The 14,077-nt window shown below is 34.5% G+C and overlaps 2 protein-coding genes across 4 annotated transcripts; one reads left to right on the top strand and one right to left on the bottom strand.

Annotated features, from left to right (window-relative positions):
• Positions 1–532: 532 nt before the first annotated feature.
• Positions 533–4,310, bottom strand: LOC140040962 (carbonyl reductase [NADPH] 1-like). 2 transcript variants are annotated; one of them, XM_072087268.1, is made up of 7 exons: positions 4,301–4,310; positions 2,990–3,030; positions 2,213–2,476; positions 1,951–2,063; positions 1,563–1,688; positions 1,282–1,426; positions 533–954 (listed from the first exon to the last, which is right to left on the bottom strand). In XM_072087268.1, exons 2-7 carry the CDS (start codon positions 3,008–3,010, stop codon positions 793–795), a joined length of 831 nt encoding a protein of 276 aa, XP_071943369.1. In that variant the 5' UTR covers positions 3,011–3,030; positions 4,301–4,310; the 3' UTR covers positions 533–792. The 2 variants fall into 2 exon arrangements, with proteins under 2 accessions (XP_071943369.1, XP_071943368.1); XM_072087267.1 differs by lacking the exon at positions 4,301–4,310 and having other exon boundaries at positions 2,990–3,117.
• LOC140040961 (solute carrier family 25 member 44-like) lies at positions 3,213–13,334 on the top strand. Of its 2 annotated transcripts, XM_072087266.1 has the most exons (5): positions 3,213–3,269; positions 6,454–7,155; positions 8,558–8,697; positions 10,466–10,653; positions 11,456–13,334. In XM_072087266.1, coding segments are annotated over exons 2-5 (933 nt in total). In that variant the 5' UTR covers positions 3,213–3,269; positions 6,454–6,551; the 3' UTR covers positions 11,457–13,334. The 2 variants fall into 2 exon arrangements, with proteins under 2 accessions (XP_071943367.1, XP_071943366.1); XM_072087265.1 differs by having other exon boundaries at positions 10,466–13,334.
• Positions 13,335–14,077: the final 743 nt, after the last annotated feature.

Consider the following 14,077-nt stretch of genomic DNA (forward strand, 5'->3'; position numbering starts at 1 on the left):
GTCTTGATCTGTACTGATATTGATATGACTTCGTGAAATCTCTTACAAAATTGTTTATTCCGAAAAGGCTTATAATGATTTCTTACTTCAATCTTAGTTTTATATAGCCGATATTTCTTTTTGTATAGAGACAAAAGTATGGCGTCTGGTCGGGTTCAGAAGGCTACAGTATATTGTGAACGTGAAACAATTTGCCATTTAAATGGAAGATTGATGAGTCCCATTAGGGACACCACAATGTCGAATTTTCTTTTATGTGTATGATGCATGCTATTGTTATTTAAAACTGAATATAGCCAATACAATTGTTACAGAACTTAAAAGAAGAGCCCATAAAAACGTCTACCCATGGATGAATATTACTCCATGGTCTACTATAGTTCATAAATTTTAAGGCAAAGGTATGGAGGGCCGTGCCTACCTTAACTTCAAGTTGATTAATAGGGTTTAAAAGCATACACAGTAGAAACAAAGAAAATGGGAGACAAAGAAAATATTTCAGATCCCAACACTTATTAATCCATCATGGCGCTAGACTACTTCTAGCCTCTAAAATCTCTTCTACTCCGTTATTACAGAAATAAATGCCCATTAACAAACATAACTTCTCAATTTGAAGCTTTGTTTTATTCATCATTTATAATTATTGATCATTTCTTTCATATTAGATTACATTATTTTTAATAAAATATAATACTAGTAATTGAAATTATTATAATTATTTAGCTACTATGATAAATAATTGTCATTAGGTCAGCCAAACAACAATCATATAAAGTCTTGGTAGACTAATTACCAAGTTTCAACTACAGATTTGTTAGAAAGGTGTTTCCCATTTGGTGTTGCTGAATTCTCAGGTAACAATGCACAATACACTGGTGTTATGGCGCCCTCATCTGGGGTTTTAGTTCCTTTGTGACTTGTCATGTCAGTATCAACATAACCTGGGCAACACTGCAAATGAAATCAACGAAATCATCAATTACATGATTTTAATTATCCATCTTAAATTAATTAAATATATGAATTTGTGAAATAGTTTTGATAAAATTTAACAACAGTTACTAATGTATGTACATTCAGGCCAGGTAAAGATTTTAAGCTCTGTCTACACTATCAAACTTTATGTGACAAACCAATGTCATGTGCCCATATATGGACATGATGATGTCATATCACTACCATATTTGGGCACATCACTACCATATTTGGACATATCTCTACCATATGTGGGCACATCACTACCACATTTGGTAGTTTGATATACAGAGCTTTACTTACACAGTTGATAAGGATATCCTGTCTTGAGGTGTCTGCACTCATGGCTGCAGCCTGGATCCTTGTTATGGTGATAACTCCAGCCTTTGAGGTACCATAGGCATTTTGTACCCATCCTTCTTCACTTAATGTCCCCTTCTCTGCACTCCTGTCAATAAATCATGTTCAAATGAAATTTTAAATAACATTCTGACTGTTTGTTTGTTTTAAATTTTTTACTTATTTGACATGTATATTAAAACTAATAAAAGTTGGCAACAAATTATTATATAAAAGCAACTAACGCAACAAAGTCAGCCATCAGCTTATTAACATCATCTTCTGTTTTTGCATGTTTGAACGCTTCCTGAAGTTTGGGACTCAATTTCTTGTACACATGTGGTCCTGACATACTTGCTACATGGCAAACCCTTATGAGAGATGAAAGAAGTTTAAATGGTACACTGTTAAGCTGTAATATAATGGTGATACACAAATATACACTCTGAAAGAAGGTGGTTTTATCTAAAGCTCAAACTTTATGTGTAAAAAATGTGATGTGCCCATATATGGCCACAATGAAATCATATCAGTACCATATTTGGGCACATCACACTTTGTTTACCGAACTAGTTTGATAGTGTTTGACAGTAATAGTAAATGGAAAGATAATGAAAGCTTTTATTCCTTTACCTTCCATGCGAACGTATCAATGGGAACAGGGCATGACAAACATTTAATGTTGCAGTGTAGTTGGTTGCTATGGATACTTTAGCTTGTACATCAAATGAAGTGGTATCTTTTTGCTGGAAACAAAATTGAAAATTTGAAAAAAAGGCAAAAATAAATGTTAAAATTCTGATTAAATCTGTATTATTATACAGTATAATAAATGTTCCACATAATAAAGCAAACCAAATTTCTTAATGTGAGCATACAAAAGTGTGCGGGATACCTTAAACGCAATTGCAGCATTGTTAACAAGTATATCTAAGCCCCCATGAGTGGATTTAAGGAAATCTCTCAAACGGTCAATGCTCTCTGATGAATCAATGTCCAGCTGATGAAAGTGAGGGTTCAATCCTTCCTTCTTAAGTTCTTCTACAGCATCTTTTCCTCGTTCTTCATTCCGTGATGTCAAATAAACGATACCATTCTGAAGTTCTTTGCAAAGAGCCCTCACAATGGCAAAACCAATGCCTTTATTTCCCCCAGTTACCTAATAAAAGAAATCAAATTATAGTGGACTTTATTTAAGTATATTATGTGTTATGCGTGAAAGAAAGCTGTATTGTATGCATGGATGGAGGGTTTTCATCCATTCTCTAGCCTAGCTACTCCTACTCCTACACCATGCACACTATCACCTCTGCTCTGGTCTGGTGCAAATAAAAACACGCTAGGCTAGGCCTAGCCTGTAGTATGTAGGCCATAGATAGTAGTACGGGACCCCTACAACTAGTACTAGCCTACTAGGATAGCTAGGCCTGGCTGGGAGTCCTCAGATCCTCCATAATAATGCCTGGCCTACTACTACTACTACTACTAGTAGTACTATTATTATTAATATTAGGCCTAATTCCCTAGCTAGGCCTAGCCCTAGCCTAGTAGTTCGGCCAACAAGCTAGCTAGCTAGGCTTACCTGTAAAGTGTAAATGTATTTAGGTAGGAGGCCTAGGCCTAGCTTATATTTGCATATAAAATAAAACGGCAATTAAAAAACGATACTTACCAAAGCAATTTTTTGTGACATGATTAATAATTTTAACTAAATTAGAAGGGCTAGGCCTAGGTCAATCTGCAAAAACAACAACACGGTGTACACTGGACCGCAGATCACTATTTACCAAATGTGCCGAGTCAGTCCACATTCATCATTGATAAGTTCAGTTCAACTTTTAGCATAAGCCAATGATATGATGAGGGGTGAATTTTTATTTTTTATGAAAAAGACTGTCCGGCGGAGAATCCAATTTACCTTTGACTTTAGATGTATTATTGTGTTGTATCTTGTAAGTTTTATGGCTTTTTTTCTTGGTTTAAAAAGTTTCTAACAATAAGCTTGGATACATAAACTATATAACAATATATAAGAATAATGGAAAAGTGGTCAAAACACCGTGTTAGCTAGGCCTACTTTAGGCTAGTCATGAGCCTGACGCCTAACTAGGTCTAGGCCTAGCTAGGCCTAGGCCTAGGCCTTAAAGGGTAGGCCGTATAGGCTGGGTGCTGGTCAACCCGTACCCAAACCAACCCGTACCCATGCCAACTCGTACCCAACTTGGCTAACCCGTACCCAAATAATTGGTCAACTCGTACCCACTTTGGCTAACCCGTACCCAAACCAACTCGTACCCATGCCAACTCGTACCTACATATTTGGCTTACTCGTACCCAAGTATTTGGCTTACTCGTACCCATTATTTGGCTTACTCGTACCCATTTTTGGATAATTAGGCCTACTTGTAATGATTTGATCGGCGCAAAACTAGTGGTATGCTTTCAAACGTATGAATATTTTTATATTTAAATAGTTTTTTTTATTTTACAGGTCTCGGTGAAATTTGTGCTAATAAAAATGACCATTGATTTGATTGTAAACTTCGTTTTAGGCATATATTTGTTAATGTTATGCGCGATTTGAACGATTTGCGCAATTTGAAATTGCGCAAAAAAATTCTTGCGCAATTTAAAATTGCGCAAGGATTTTTTTGCGCAATTTGAAATTGCGCAATCAACTTGCGCAATTTCAAATTGCGCAAGAAAATCTTTGCGCAATTTTAAATTGCGCTGCACAATTTGTAAATTAAGCAAGATAGTTCTTGCGCAATATGACACCTTTGCGCAATTTGAAAACGAACTGTAAATTTTCCCATACATGGCTAGGCTAGGCCTAGGCAGAGGAGTTTAAAATTTAGTATTTTATTATATAAATAAGACCATTTCAATGAAGATAATGTTTAATACTCACTTTTTAAGTTTTTAATATTAGTTTAAGCTAGGCCATGTAACCTAGTCAGTATCAGTAGTCCAGACCCTAGCTAGGCTAGAGTAGTATAGCCGGCCGCCCGCGCCGCGCCCGCCTGGTGGAACACCACCGCTTCGTTTTCCTTCGTCGGTTCTTCGACGGTATGCTAACTTATTATAACAATATTTGCACTACTAAAATAAGGAAATGCGATATTTATCTTTAATTTTGAATCATTCTTAGAAATTACTATAAAAATATGGGTGTGCATGATTTCACAATCTGTCGAAAAACCTTGCGCAATTTGCAGATTACTTGCGCAATTTAATACGTTGCTTGCGCAATTTGAAACACATGTTTCAATTCAAATTGCGCAAGGATTTTTTTTGCGCAATTTCAAATTGCGCAAATCGTTCAAATCGCGCATAACATTAACATTAATTTAAATGTAGTATTATAGTTTTATAAACGTAATGTTTGATGTGTCTTTTTATTTATTTACGTAAGAACATTAATTAATAAAAAAATATTTTTACTGTTGTATAGTATTACAATTCAATTAAGCCCAGGTAAAGTACCAACAACGTATCATTTTTATACTTATCAATTTTTATTCTTATCACCTAATTATCTTCCCTGATTACATTCGATCATGGAGGTATACCTCCATGATTCGATCAAGTAATTATTGTTTCTATTGTATTGGTATATTTAAAATTGGTTGAATTAACGACGCACTGTTTTAATCAAAAAGCCCACAGGGCTATGGGGTCGAATTACTCGTAGATTTCGTGTTACGTGTTTTTGCTGACCGGGATTAACCTTTTATTATAAAAAAAATGACGTATGATCGTTTTCCATATTTTATTTATTAATAATTCAGTGAAATGATCATGTACACGTACTGTAAAGTCTGCAGGGCTATGGGCCTAGATTTTGTGTTACGTGTTTTTGCTGACCGGGATTAACCTTTTATTATAAAAAAACACGCATTTATCGGGCGTCAAAGAGATGACTCATTAATGACGTATATGATCGTTTTCCATATATTTTATTTATTAATAATTCAGTGAAATGATCATATACACGTACTGTAATGCCTGCAGGGCTATGGGGCGTAGATTTCGTGTTACGTGTTTTTGCTGACCGGGATTAACCTTTTATTACAAAAAAACACGCATTTATAGGGCGTCAAAGAGACGACTCAGTAATGACGTATGATCGTTTTCCATATATTTTATTTATTAATAATTCAGTGAAATGATCATATACACGTACTTTAAGGCAGTTAAACATTTTTGGCAGATTTTCTTCTATAACAGCTACAGTGTGTAAAAAAAAATAGACAACGCAATTTGGCGTACGATCGTTTTCTTTTTTTTTTTTCTTAAATAATTCAGTAAAATTATCTGTTTGTTTACAGCAATTAAACATTTTTGGTAGATGTTTCCTCAATAACAGCTACGTGTTTTTGCTGACGAGGGATTCCCTTTTAAAAAAAAATACGCATTCTATAATATTCTACAAATAAATGACCCACACTCGTTTTTCCATGGCAACGGATGTCGTCTTATTTACTACACGTGTCTGTGTACATTCGTATCTGTCAGCGATAAGATGATTTTAAATAATAGATCAATAACTATTCATAAATGAAAAAAAATAGAATGCAGCACAGCAGCCGACCACTGACATCTTCCATGTAAAACAGCGCCCTCAAGTATTAATTTAACTACGACCCAAATACGATGAAAGCTGTGCTTTTTTCGTACGAGTCTGTACATAAATTATACTTAGGTAAATAGTTTTTGCCATTATAATATCGAACATAATGACCTAAAAATATGTAATAAAACTGGGTTTAACTGTAATAGGCCTATATAAATATACTTTAAATAGCATTAAACTTGGGTACGGGCCAGCCAATGATGGGTACGGGTTAGCCAATGATGGGTACGGGTGAGCCAAAATTTTGGGTACGAGTAAGCCAAAATTTGGGTACGAGTTGGTGGGTACGAGTTGGCATGGGTACGGGTTGACCTGTATTCCTATAGGCTTCCTTGGTTGTGGGCGTCGTACTCAATAGCCTAGCCCAGCCTACCTGCTAAACTGGACTTCCATAGCAAAGGTTAGTTAGACTATGCCTCTAAGCTAGAGTATATGTAATTTCCGTATTAGTACTGTGGTTTTTTAGTTTATTTGTAAAAAAATTTCTTTTCTTTTTTTAGAATTTGTTTTAACGTATGCTCACTGATGGTTCTGTATGTTGCAGAAAAAGTAAATATTTACACAGGCTAGTAATCAATAAGTTTGTCTTCCAATCACAATGATTTCTAAAACTACTGAAACAGAATCGAAGATTATAGAATGGGATGATATGGACAAGACTAAATTCTATTCATTTGGTGTTTTATTTGCATTATCAATACGAACGGTTCTTTATCCTACCACCTTGATCAAAACAAGACTGCAAGTGCAAAGTCAAAAATCGGCATATACCGGTACTTGGGATGCAGTAAAAAAAATAGGACGTTACGAAGGTATACGCGGATATTATAAAGGCTTTATGATCAACACGTTTACGATATTCTCAGGACAATGTTACGTAACTACTTATGAATTGCTACGTAAAACATTTTCTGGTGCTAATAACTTTACGAAATCTTTTATCGCTGGAGGTGGAGCGTCACTCGTGGCCCAAAGTATCACTGTTCCGATTGACGTTGTGTCTCAAAGGATAATGATGATTGGTCAGTCTGTAGATGGCAGTGTTGCACGGCAAAATATATCATGGAAGCAGACAAGCTCGATTGCAAGCGATATTTTAAGGACTAGTGGTGTACGTGGGTTTTACAAGGGGTATACTGCCTCCATTATGACTTTTATGCCAAGTAGTGCCCTGTGGTGGCCATTTTATCATTTTTATACAGGTTAGTAAATTGCCAATACACATTAATAATTTATTTTATTTATTTATTCAATTTCTGCCATATACATATTAAACAAAGAAGACAAAACAATTATAAAAGGAGGCACGGAAAGACCAAACAGGTGCTAAACACCTATGCTGGTTGGTCAACCCAGAACAGAGAAAAATAAATAAATTACGTTCTACAATAAAAGCATCGACAAGAAAGCGACCAACTACACACATTTTCAATATCGAAATTATTTTAAAAATAAATATTGAGATAATCATCTCACTATTTATTAACTATACATCACATGGAATTACCTTTTCAGCATATGGTACATTAATTCATTGAATAAATTTAGATTTTAAATGACAATTAGTATTTCCTTGTGTTTTTGACTAGCCCGTGGCCTTATTCACCAATCACACTAAATTGAGATATCTCCTATAAATATTTCACTTAACTCAATAAATATTTAAGTATTTCCCTTAAATTGTGTTCACTTAGACCCCATTTACACTTACGATTTAGGCCGGCCCTGGGTCGGCCCTGGGTCGGCAATTGATAAGTGTAAATACTCCAAAAAGTTAGGCCGGCCCTGGGCCGGACGCAGATCTGGGCCACCTCTCCAGGTAGGTTCAGGAGCGGCTTTTACGTTTGGACCGGCTTACGCAGTGAACTGTGAACAATGTTTGACCTTTTTATGAGGTGGTTGTTATGACAATTTGTTTTCTTCATCATTTATTATTATATAGTTAAATTTATTTTCAGACATCTTCTTTCAATAAAGTATTCCTCTGCTTGTTTCGCATATACATAAAATACAGCCATATTATATATAAAACAGTGGAGTTCATTTTGTTTTTAATGGGACAAAAAAACAACAATACAGTATAAATATAAAACGGTCGGTTCGCGCGGAGATTTGAATTAATTGACGATCGAGAGAGAAAAATTTAAACAAACTGTACTTCGTATCCCAGCATGCAATGGTACTTCCGATAAAATTATTTACGACCAGTAATCTGCGTCGCTAGTGTAAACGCTCTGGGGCCAGCCTAAAAGGTAAATATTTGCAACCGGCCCTGGACCCAAACGTAAGTGTAAATGGGGTCTTAGGATAGGATATTTTTTTTATTTTAAGGGTAAGTGTCTCCCTTAGCCTAAGTGTGAATGGTGAATACGGCCACTAGGTGTTGTTGAATACAACATTTGGTAAAGTAAGTTTGTAGATATACCGTTTGACCCAGTTTGTATAAACCAAATTCAATGTGAGTGACTTATACCTGCATAGTATGGTTGAAGATAGTATTTATTTATTGTTGAAGGTAATAATACAATTAAACAGTATCACATGTTTATTATTATTAATTAAAATATTATTATTATATTCTTTTATATTAATTTGTTTTTACAGATAGGTATAGCTATATAATTAAAGATGTATTAGATTTTCCAGTACCTCACATTGCAATACAGGCCTTAGCTGGGCCTACAGCAGGCTTCACTGCAACCACAGTCACCAATCCAATGGATATAGTGCGTACAAGACTTCAGGTAATAGCACAAAAATGTCATATTTTTATTATATTTACCACCGTAATCTATTTGTTACTTGGCAAAAATATAATTTTAATAATAAATATTGTTTGTTAGGATGATAGCGCCTACAATTTTTAAATTATCATTCTTAAATTTTCGGTGTAAAAGGTATACCTATTGAAATTAATAAAAATCGGTTCATTAATTAACTTCACAAATAAAAGTACTAAACTTCAAGTAAAAACAAAAATCTAGGCTGAAATATTAATATGCGCCCTCTGTGACAATATTTTGCCAAGTACTTCACTCAGTTTCTGAGTGCTCATTATTTTTGTTGAGGGTGTTGATTTGTAAAAAGGTTTGATAATAAAAAGCCCAGTTTGTTAACCATGAACAAAATACTGGCATATCAATTTGTAACATTAGAAATTCATTATGCTGTATTTGAGATTGGACCAAATCCAACCAAAAGTAATAAAATTTAATGCTTATTGAATTTGCACTTATGGAAACCAGATTGTTGTAATCTACTTTAAATAAAACATGTACAAAACAATTTTTATATTGTTTTAAAAAAAATTACAATATTGAATGAAAGTAATATCATTTTATTACGGTATTCTCTTCGTCCTTATTTCCATTCATCATACACAATCATAAACATACATAAATAAGCATACAGTAGTACAAAGAAGAAAAAAAAGAATATTATATGTTATTTAGCACAATAAAATGATAATATGTCAGTAAAACCTCTATTATTAAAGGGACACATTTGGTAGAAAAGTGTCCCCTTAATAGGAGTGATTGTCCAAAAGTAGGTTTTGTATTAGTACTGTATATCCTCTGGTATAATTCCACCGGTTCCAGGACGATTCGGCCCTGAGACGATTCGGCCCAGTTGTGGTGGGACGATTTGCCCCACTTTTGGGCTGAAACATCCCACTTTGTGGGCCGAAACGTCTCACATTTGACCAAATTCATATCCATTTTTTTTGGTATTTATCAAGTTTTTAAAGGTGTTTAACAATCCGTATTTTATTGATATTGACAATGTTGATATAATATATATAATAAATTATCTAAAAAACGTATTTTATATTTATTTTTATTTTTATATATATATATATATAATTTATTTTTTTATTACTTCGAAAACCTTGTTTATTTCGTGCATTCGCCAAGCGGCCAACAGAGGGCGTAACTTGTTTACATCGTTCGCGTGACTAAAAAATGATCATTTTCGACAATGTTTTCAAAATGTTTACTTTATTGCATCTTCAACCCTAGTAGTAGTGCTACCCCATAGTTTCTCTGAAAATAAAGTTTGGGGAAAAAAGGTTATTTTATGCTTATAAAATGCATATCAAAGCCGATAAATTTAAATGTGCCGAATCGTCTCAGGGCCGAATAGTCCCGGGCCGAATCGTCTCAGGGCTGAATCGTCCCGGGCCGAATCATCTCATTGCCGAATCGTCCCGTTACCATTCCACCCACCTAAAACACAAAATTGGGCCAACTTTGTGGGGTAGGACTACCTGTATACCCGGAGAAACCCTGGTTGAAGGGAAAAAAAAATCATTGTAAAAACTGTAGGACCCCTACAACCAGATCAAAAGTCAATACAGGGACTATACCTGGAGATATGCCTGTTTGTGAAAGCAGACATAAAGTAAAGGTTGGGATTAGCCCTGAAGTGGGATTATACCCGGGGATATACGGTAATTAAAATGAGCATATTTGATAGCTTTATTTATTTTCAATGACTATATTTCTTTCTCAGGTGCTTGGAGGCGATTCAATAATTGGTTCATTTAAGAATTTATTTCATGAGGAAGGGCTGAAAGGTTTCACCAAAGGACTAAGTGCTAGGTACCTAGCAACGGTACCAACAAGCCTCATCATTGTCCTTGGTTACGAGACACTGAAGAGAGTTAGTTTACGATCTGAATTAAAAGAATTATATGAATGGTAGATTTAATTCCTTTGTTTTCTGCTTAAGCTCTGTCCACACTATCAAACTTTATGTGACAAAAAGATGTGATGTGATGTGCCCATATATGGACATGATGATGTCATATCACTACCATATTTGGGCACATCACCACTAGTTTGATAGTGTAGACAGAGCTACTTTAGATTTAATAACATTTAATTCCAACATTTTGTAAAATCCATAACTCGAGGTTTGTCTGTACTGTTGCAACTATCCACTTATTAAGGCTCAAATTGTCCTTGCACCAAATTTGGTGGTGATATATCCAAATATGGTAGTGATATGACCAAATATGGTAGCGATATGACATCATGTCCATATTTGGGCACATCACATTTTTTTGTTACGTAAAGTTTGATAGTGTAGACAGAACTTTAAAGCATAGAGGAAAACTCTATGCTTAGAGCTATCAAATTGTATAGCTCCATGATTGTACAAAGCTTTTTTTTTCAATTGTGAATATAAGATAATTCCATCAATGAACAATAAAATATAGTATATCCTGAAATTATTAATTTGGTGAATTTAAACTCACTTTTTATGTATGCTGCTTAGCTACTATCTAGCTGCACAAAAAGCAAGGTTCTTTTTACTTTTTTGTAATTAGTATCCCTGCTATGATGGCATGCATCTGCAAATGAATGAATCAAGGGGGACAGCTTGTACTATGCATTTTGATCGCTCTATTTTTAGATTCCAGATTATGAAGTTAGTATTACATTTAGATTATTAGCACTTAATAATAATAATAACTTTATTTTTTCTCTTTTATAACAGAGGCACAATTCTCAAGAGATGTGCAACAAAAAAAATAATAAATATGGACTTATCTTACTACACAATCAAATACAAACATTATAAATTATTACATTAAAAAGTATATACACATAGTATTGTATAATATTCAATTTTACAAATATGAGTGAGATTTATTTTTTTTTAAATTAAGCGATATTTTGAGTATATTAACATATCTTTGTGAATATTATTAAAAGGGGCAGATCCAAGATATTTTAAACAGGGGAGTACCTAACATTATTATATTAATGGTCTATCAAAATAGATTCTTTATACCAAAATGTAGTTCATAATATCATTTTAGCGGGGGAGCCTGTCCCTAGTGCTACCCACCTGAATCTGCCCCTGATTTAAAATATTAATTGTGCTGACAATGTAGAACCATTCGATGTAAAATAATAAATACTGTATATAGTAAATTGATATGCAATAATACCTCAACACAAATTTATTTTACACTTAATATATAATTTAGCATTGGTATTTAATATTGGTATATATATATATTTAGATATAGTGTTTCTGCAATTATTTTAAGCTGTAAAGTGCAAGGAAGAACGGAATATAACAATTCAACATAATGGGCCATAAATTAATGGTACTATGATACATGTACCTTGAAATCATCAGGGCGCCCTCTCTAATTGAAAACTACTTTTATCTGGGACTTTGATTTTAGTATTTTATATCTGGGCGGGAGAGGGTGTTTGATTGAAAATACAAAAGTACAGTAGTTGTTTTTTTTTCTTTATGTGCGCGGTTGGTATGGGATTTTCTGTATTCAGAGATCTCACTTTCCCTGCCCTCATATTAATTATAATTTAGATCGATGTTTTATGAGCTATAATTAAGAGCTTATTATTTACATTCATCGGCGTAAAGCTTGGTCCGGTTCCCAACTACCGAAGCAACGTAGAAAAACGCAAGTGAATTGACCAATCACAAGCGATGGCTTATTCGCTTGTGATTGCTAACTATCTATAACTTCGCTTGTCATTGGTTAAAACGCTTGCGTTGCGTTTACGTCCTTGTGTTACGTTCTTGTGGGAACCACGCTTTTAGAGTGGTTCCCACTAGGATGCAACGCAAATTGATTTGACCAATCACAAGCGATGGATTATTCGAACAGTAGCTTGTCATTGGTCAACTCGCTTGCGTGGCGTCTACGTCCTTGCGTTGCGTCCTAGTGAGAACCAAGCGTTACGCATATGTCTACATCACTTTCCGTCGATCGTCACTGCGTTGCGTTCTAATGGGAACCACGCTTTATGAAGTGTTTTCATAAACGTTATATAATTATTGAATAATGTATCAGAATTGATCTCTTCAATGATTTCTATTTTTATTATACTAATTGTGCAAATTTAAATTGGTTGTATAAAAAATCGTTTTAGATTTTGAAATCCATATGTATGTATGTACTACAGTTATAAGTTGTTATATTAAAGTGGTAACTATATACTATATCCCTTTCACACAAAAACTCCGGAGTTTTGCTTTTGGTTTGAAAGGGGTATAAAATAAAATAAATTACAGTGTTTTTAGCTTTGTAAATCCTGAGGTTTAAGCCAACAGAGTCTGCAGTGGTAAATGAGTGAATATTTCATCATTATCTAGTGGATAGAACAATTTATACTACCGTATATTCATTGAATTTCAATTCCAAAAAGTGTTAATTGAACTGAACAGATGTGACTCGTATATTGATCTATGTAGTTGATTTTTAATTCAATATTACATGGAAGTGGGTATTTTATTTTTGCTTTTTAAATTAATTATTAAATATTGATGATTTGTAATGATGATAATATTGTTATTTTTGCCGTACAAATAAATGATTCTTATTTTAGTGTGATAATTATTATGAATAGTTAATTTAAACGAAATAAATGATAAAACAATAAATTATAACACTTCTCTGGAAATTCTGCTTGACTATAACACCCGATTCTAGACTGTATATCCACATATGGCATTATGATGATGCAAATCCTGTAATACAGGTATGTTGGGCTTATAGCCTGATACGGTACCGCGTGTGACACAGATATGACACCGTATTACAGAATTAACTGTGATAAATTTGTTATACAATACTCTACCAATAATCAGCTCCGTTAATATTTTGCTTGTGTAACCAAGGCAACCTAACAACAGGATGCTAAGCTCCGGAGATCAAAGGGTTCATCTATGGCTGCGACACGATCATTTTCACGCCCCTAATTATTAACAAACACCGCGCGCTGTGGAGAGAATTGTACATAGTATAGGCCACAGTACTGTTGATATTTGTCGCAGCCAGGCATACGATCAGAGGACTGTTACTGGTTCTTATCTTGGCAGGGGCGCCTGTTAGATTGCCTTGTGTAACTAAACTAAAGGCAACCGAAAATAAAATATTTCCATAAAGCATGGTTCCCACTAGAACGCAACGCAGCGACGTATTGACGCAAAGTGCTGTATTGCGTAATCACAAGTGAGAACCGACGACGCAACAATGCTGCAAACATCGCAGGTTTGATTTCACGCAGGCGAAGGCGCGCAAACACAATTAAGCGTGGTTCCCACTAGCGACGCAACGCAAGGACGTAACGCAACGCA

The sequence above is a fragment of the Antedon mediterranea genome, chromosome 2, assembly GCF_964355755.1.
Source record: "Antedon mediterranea chromosome 2, ecAntMedi1.1, whole genome shotgun sequence".
NCBI lineage: Eukaryota > Metazoa > Echinodermata > Crinoidea > Comatulida > Antedonidae > Antedon > Antedon mediterranea.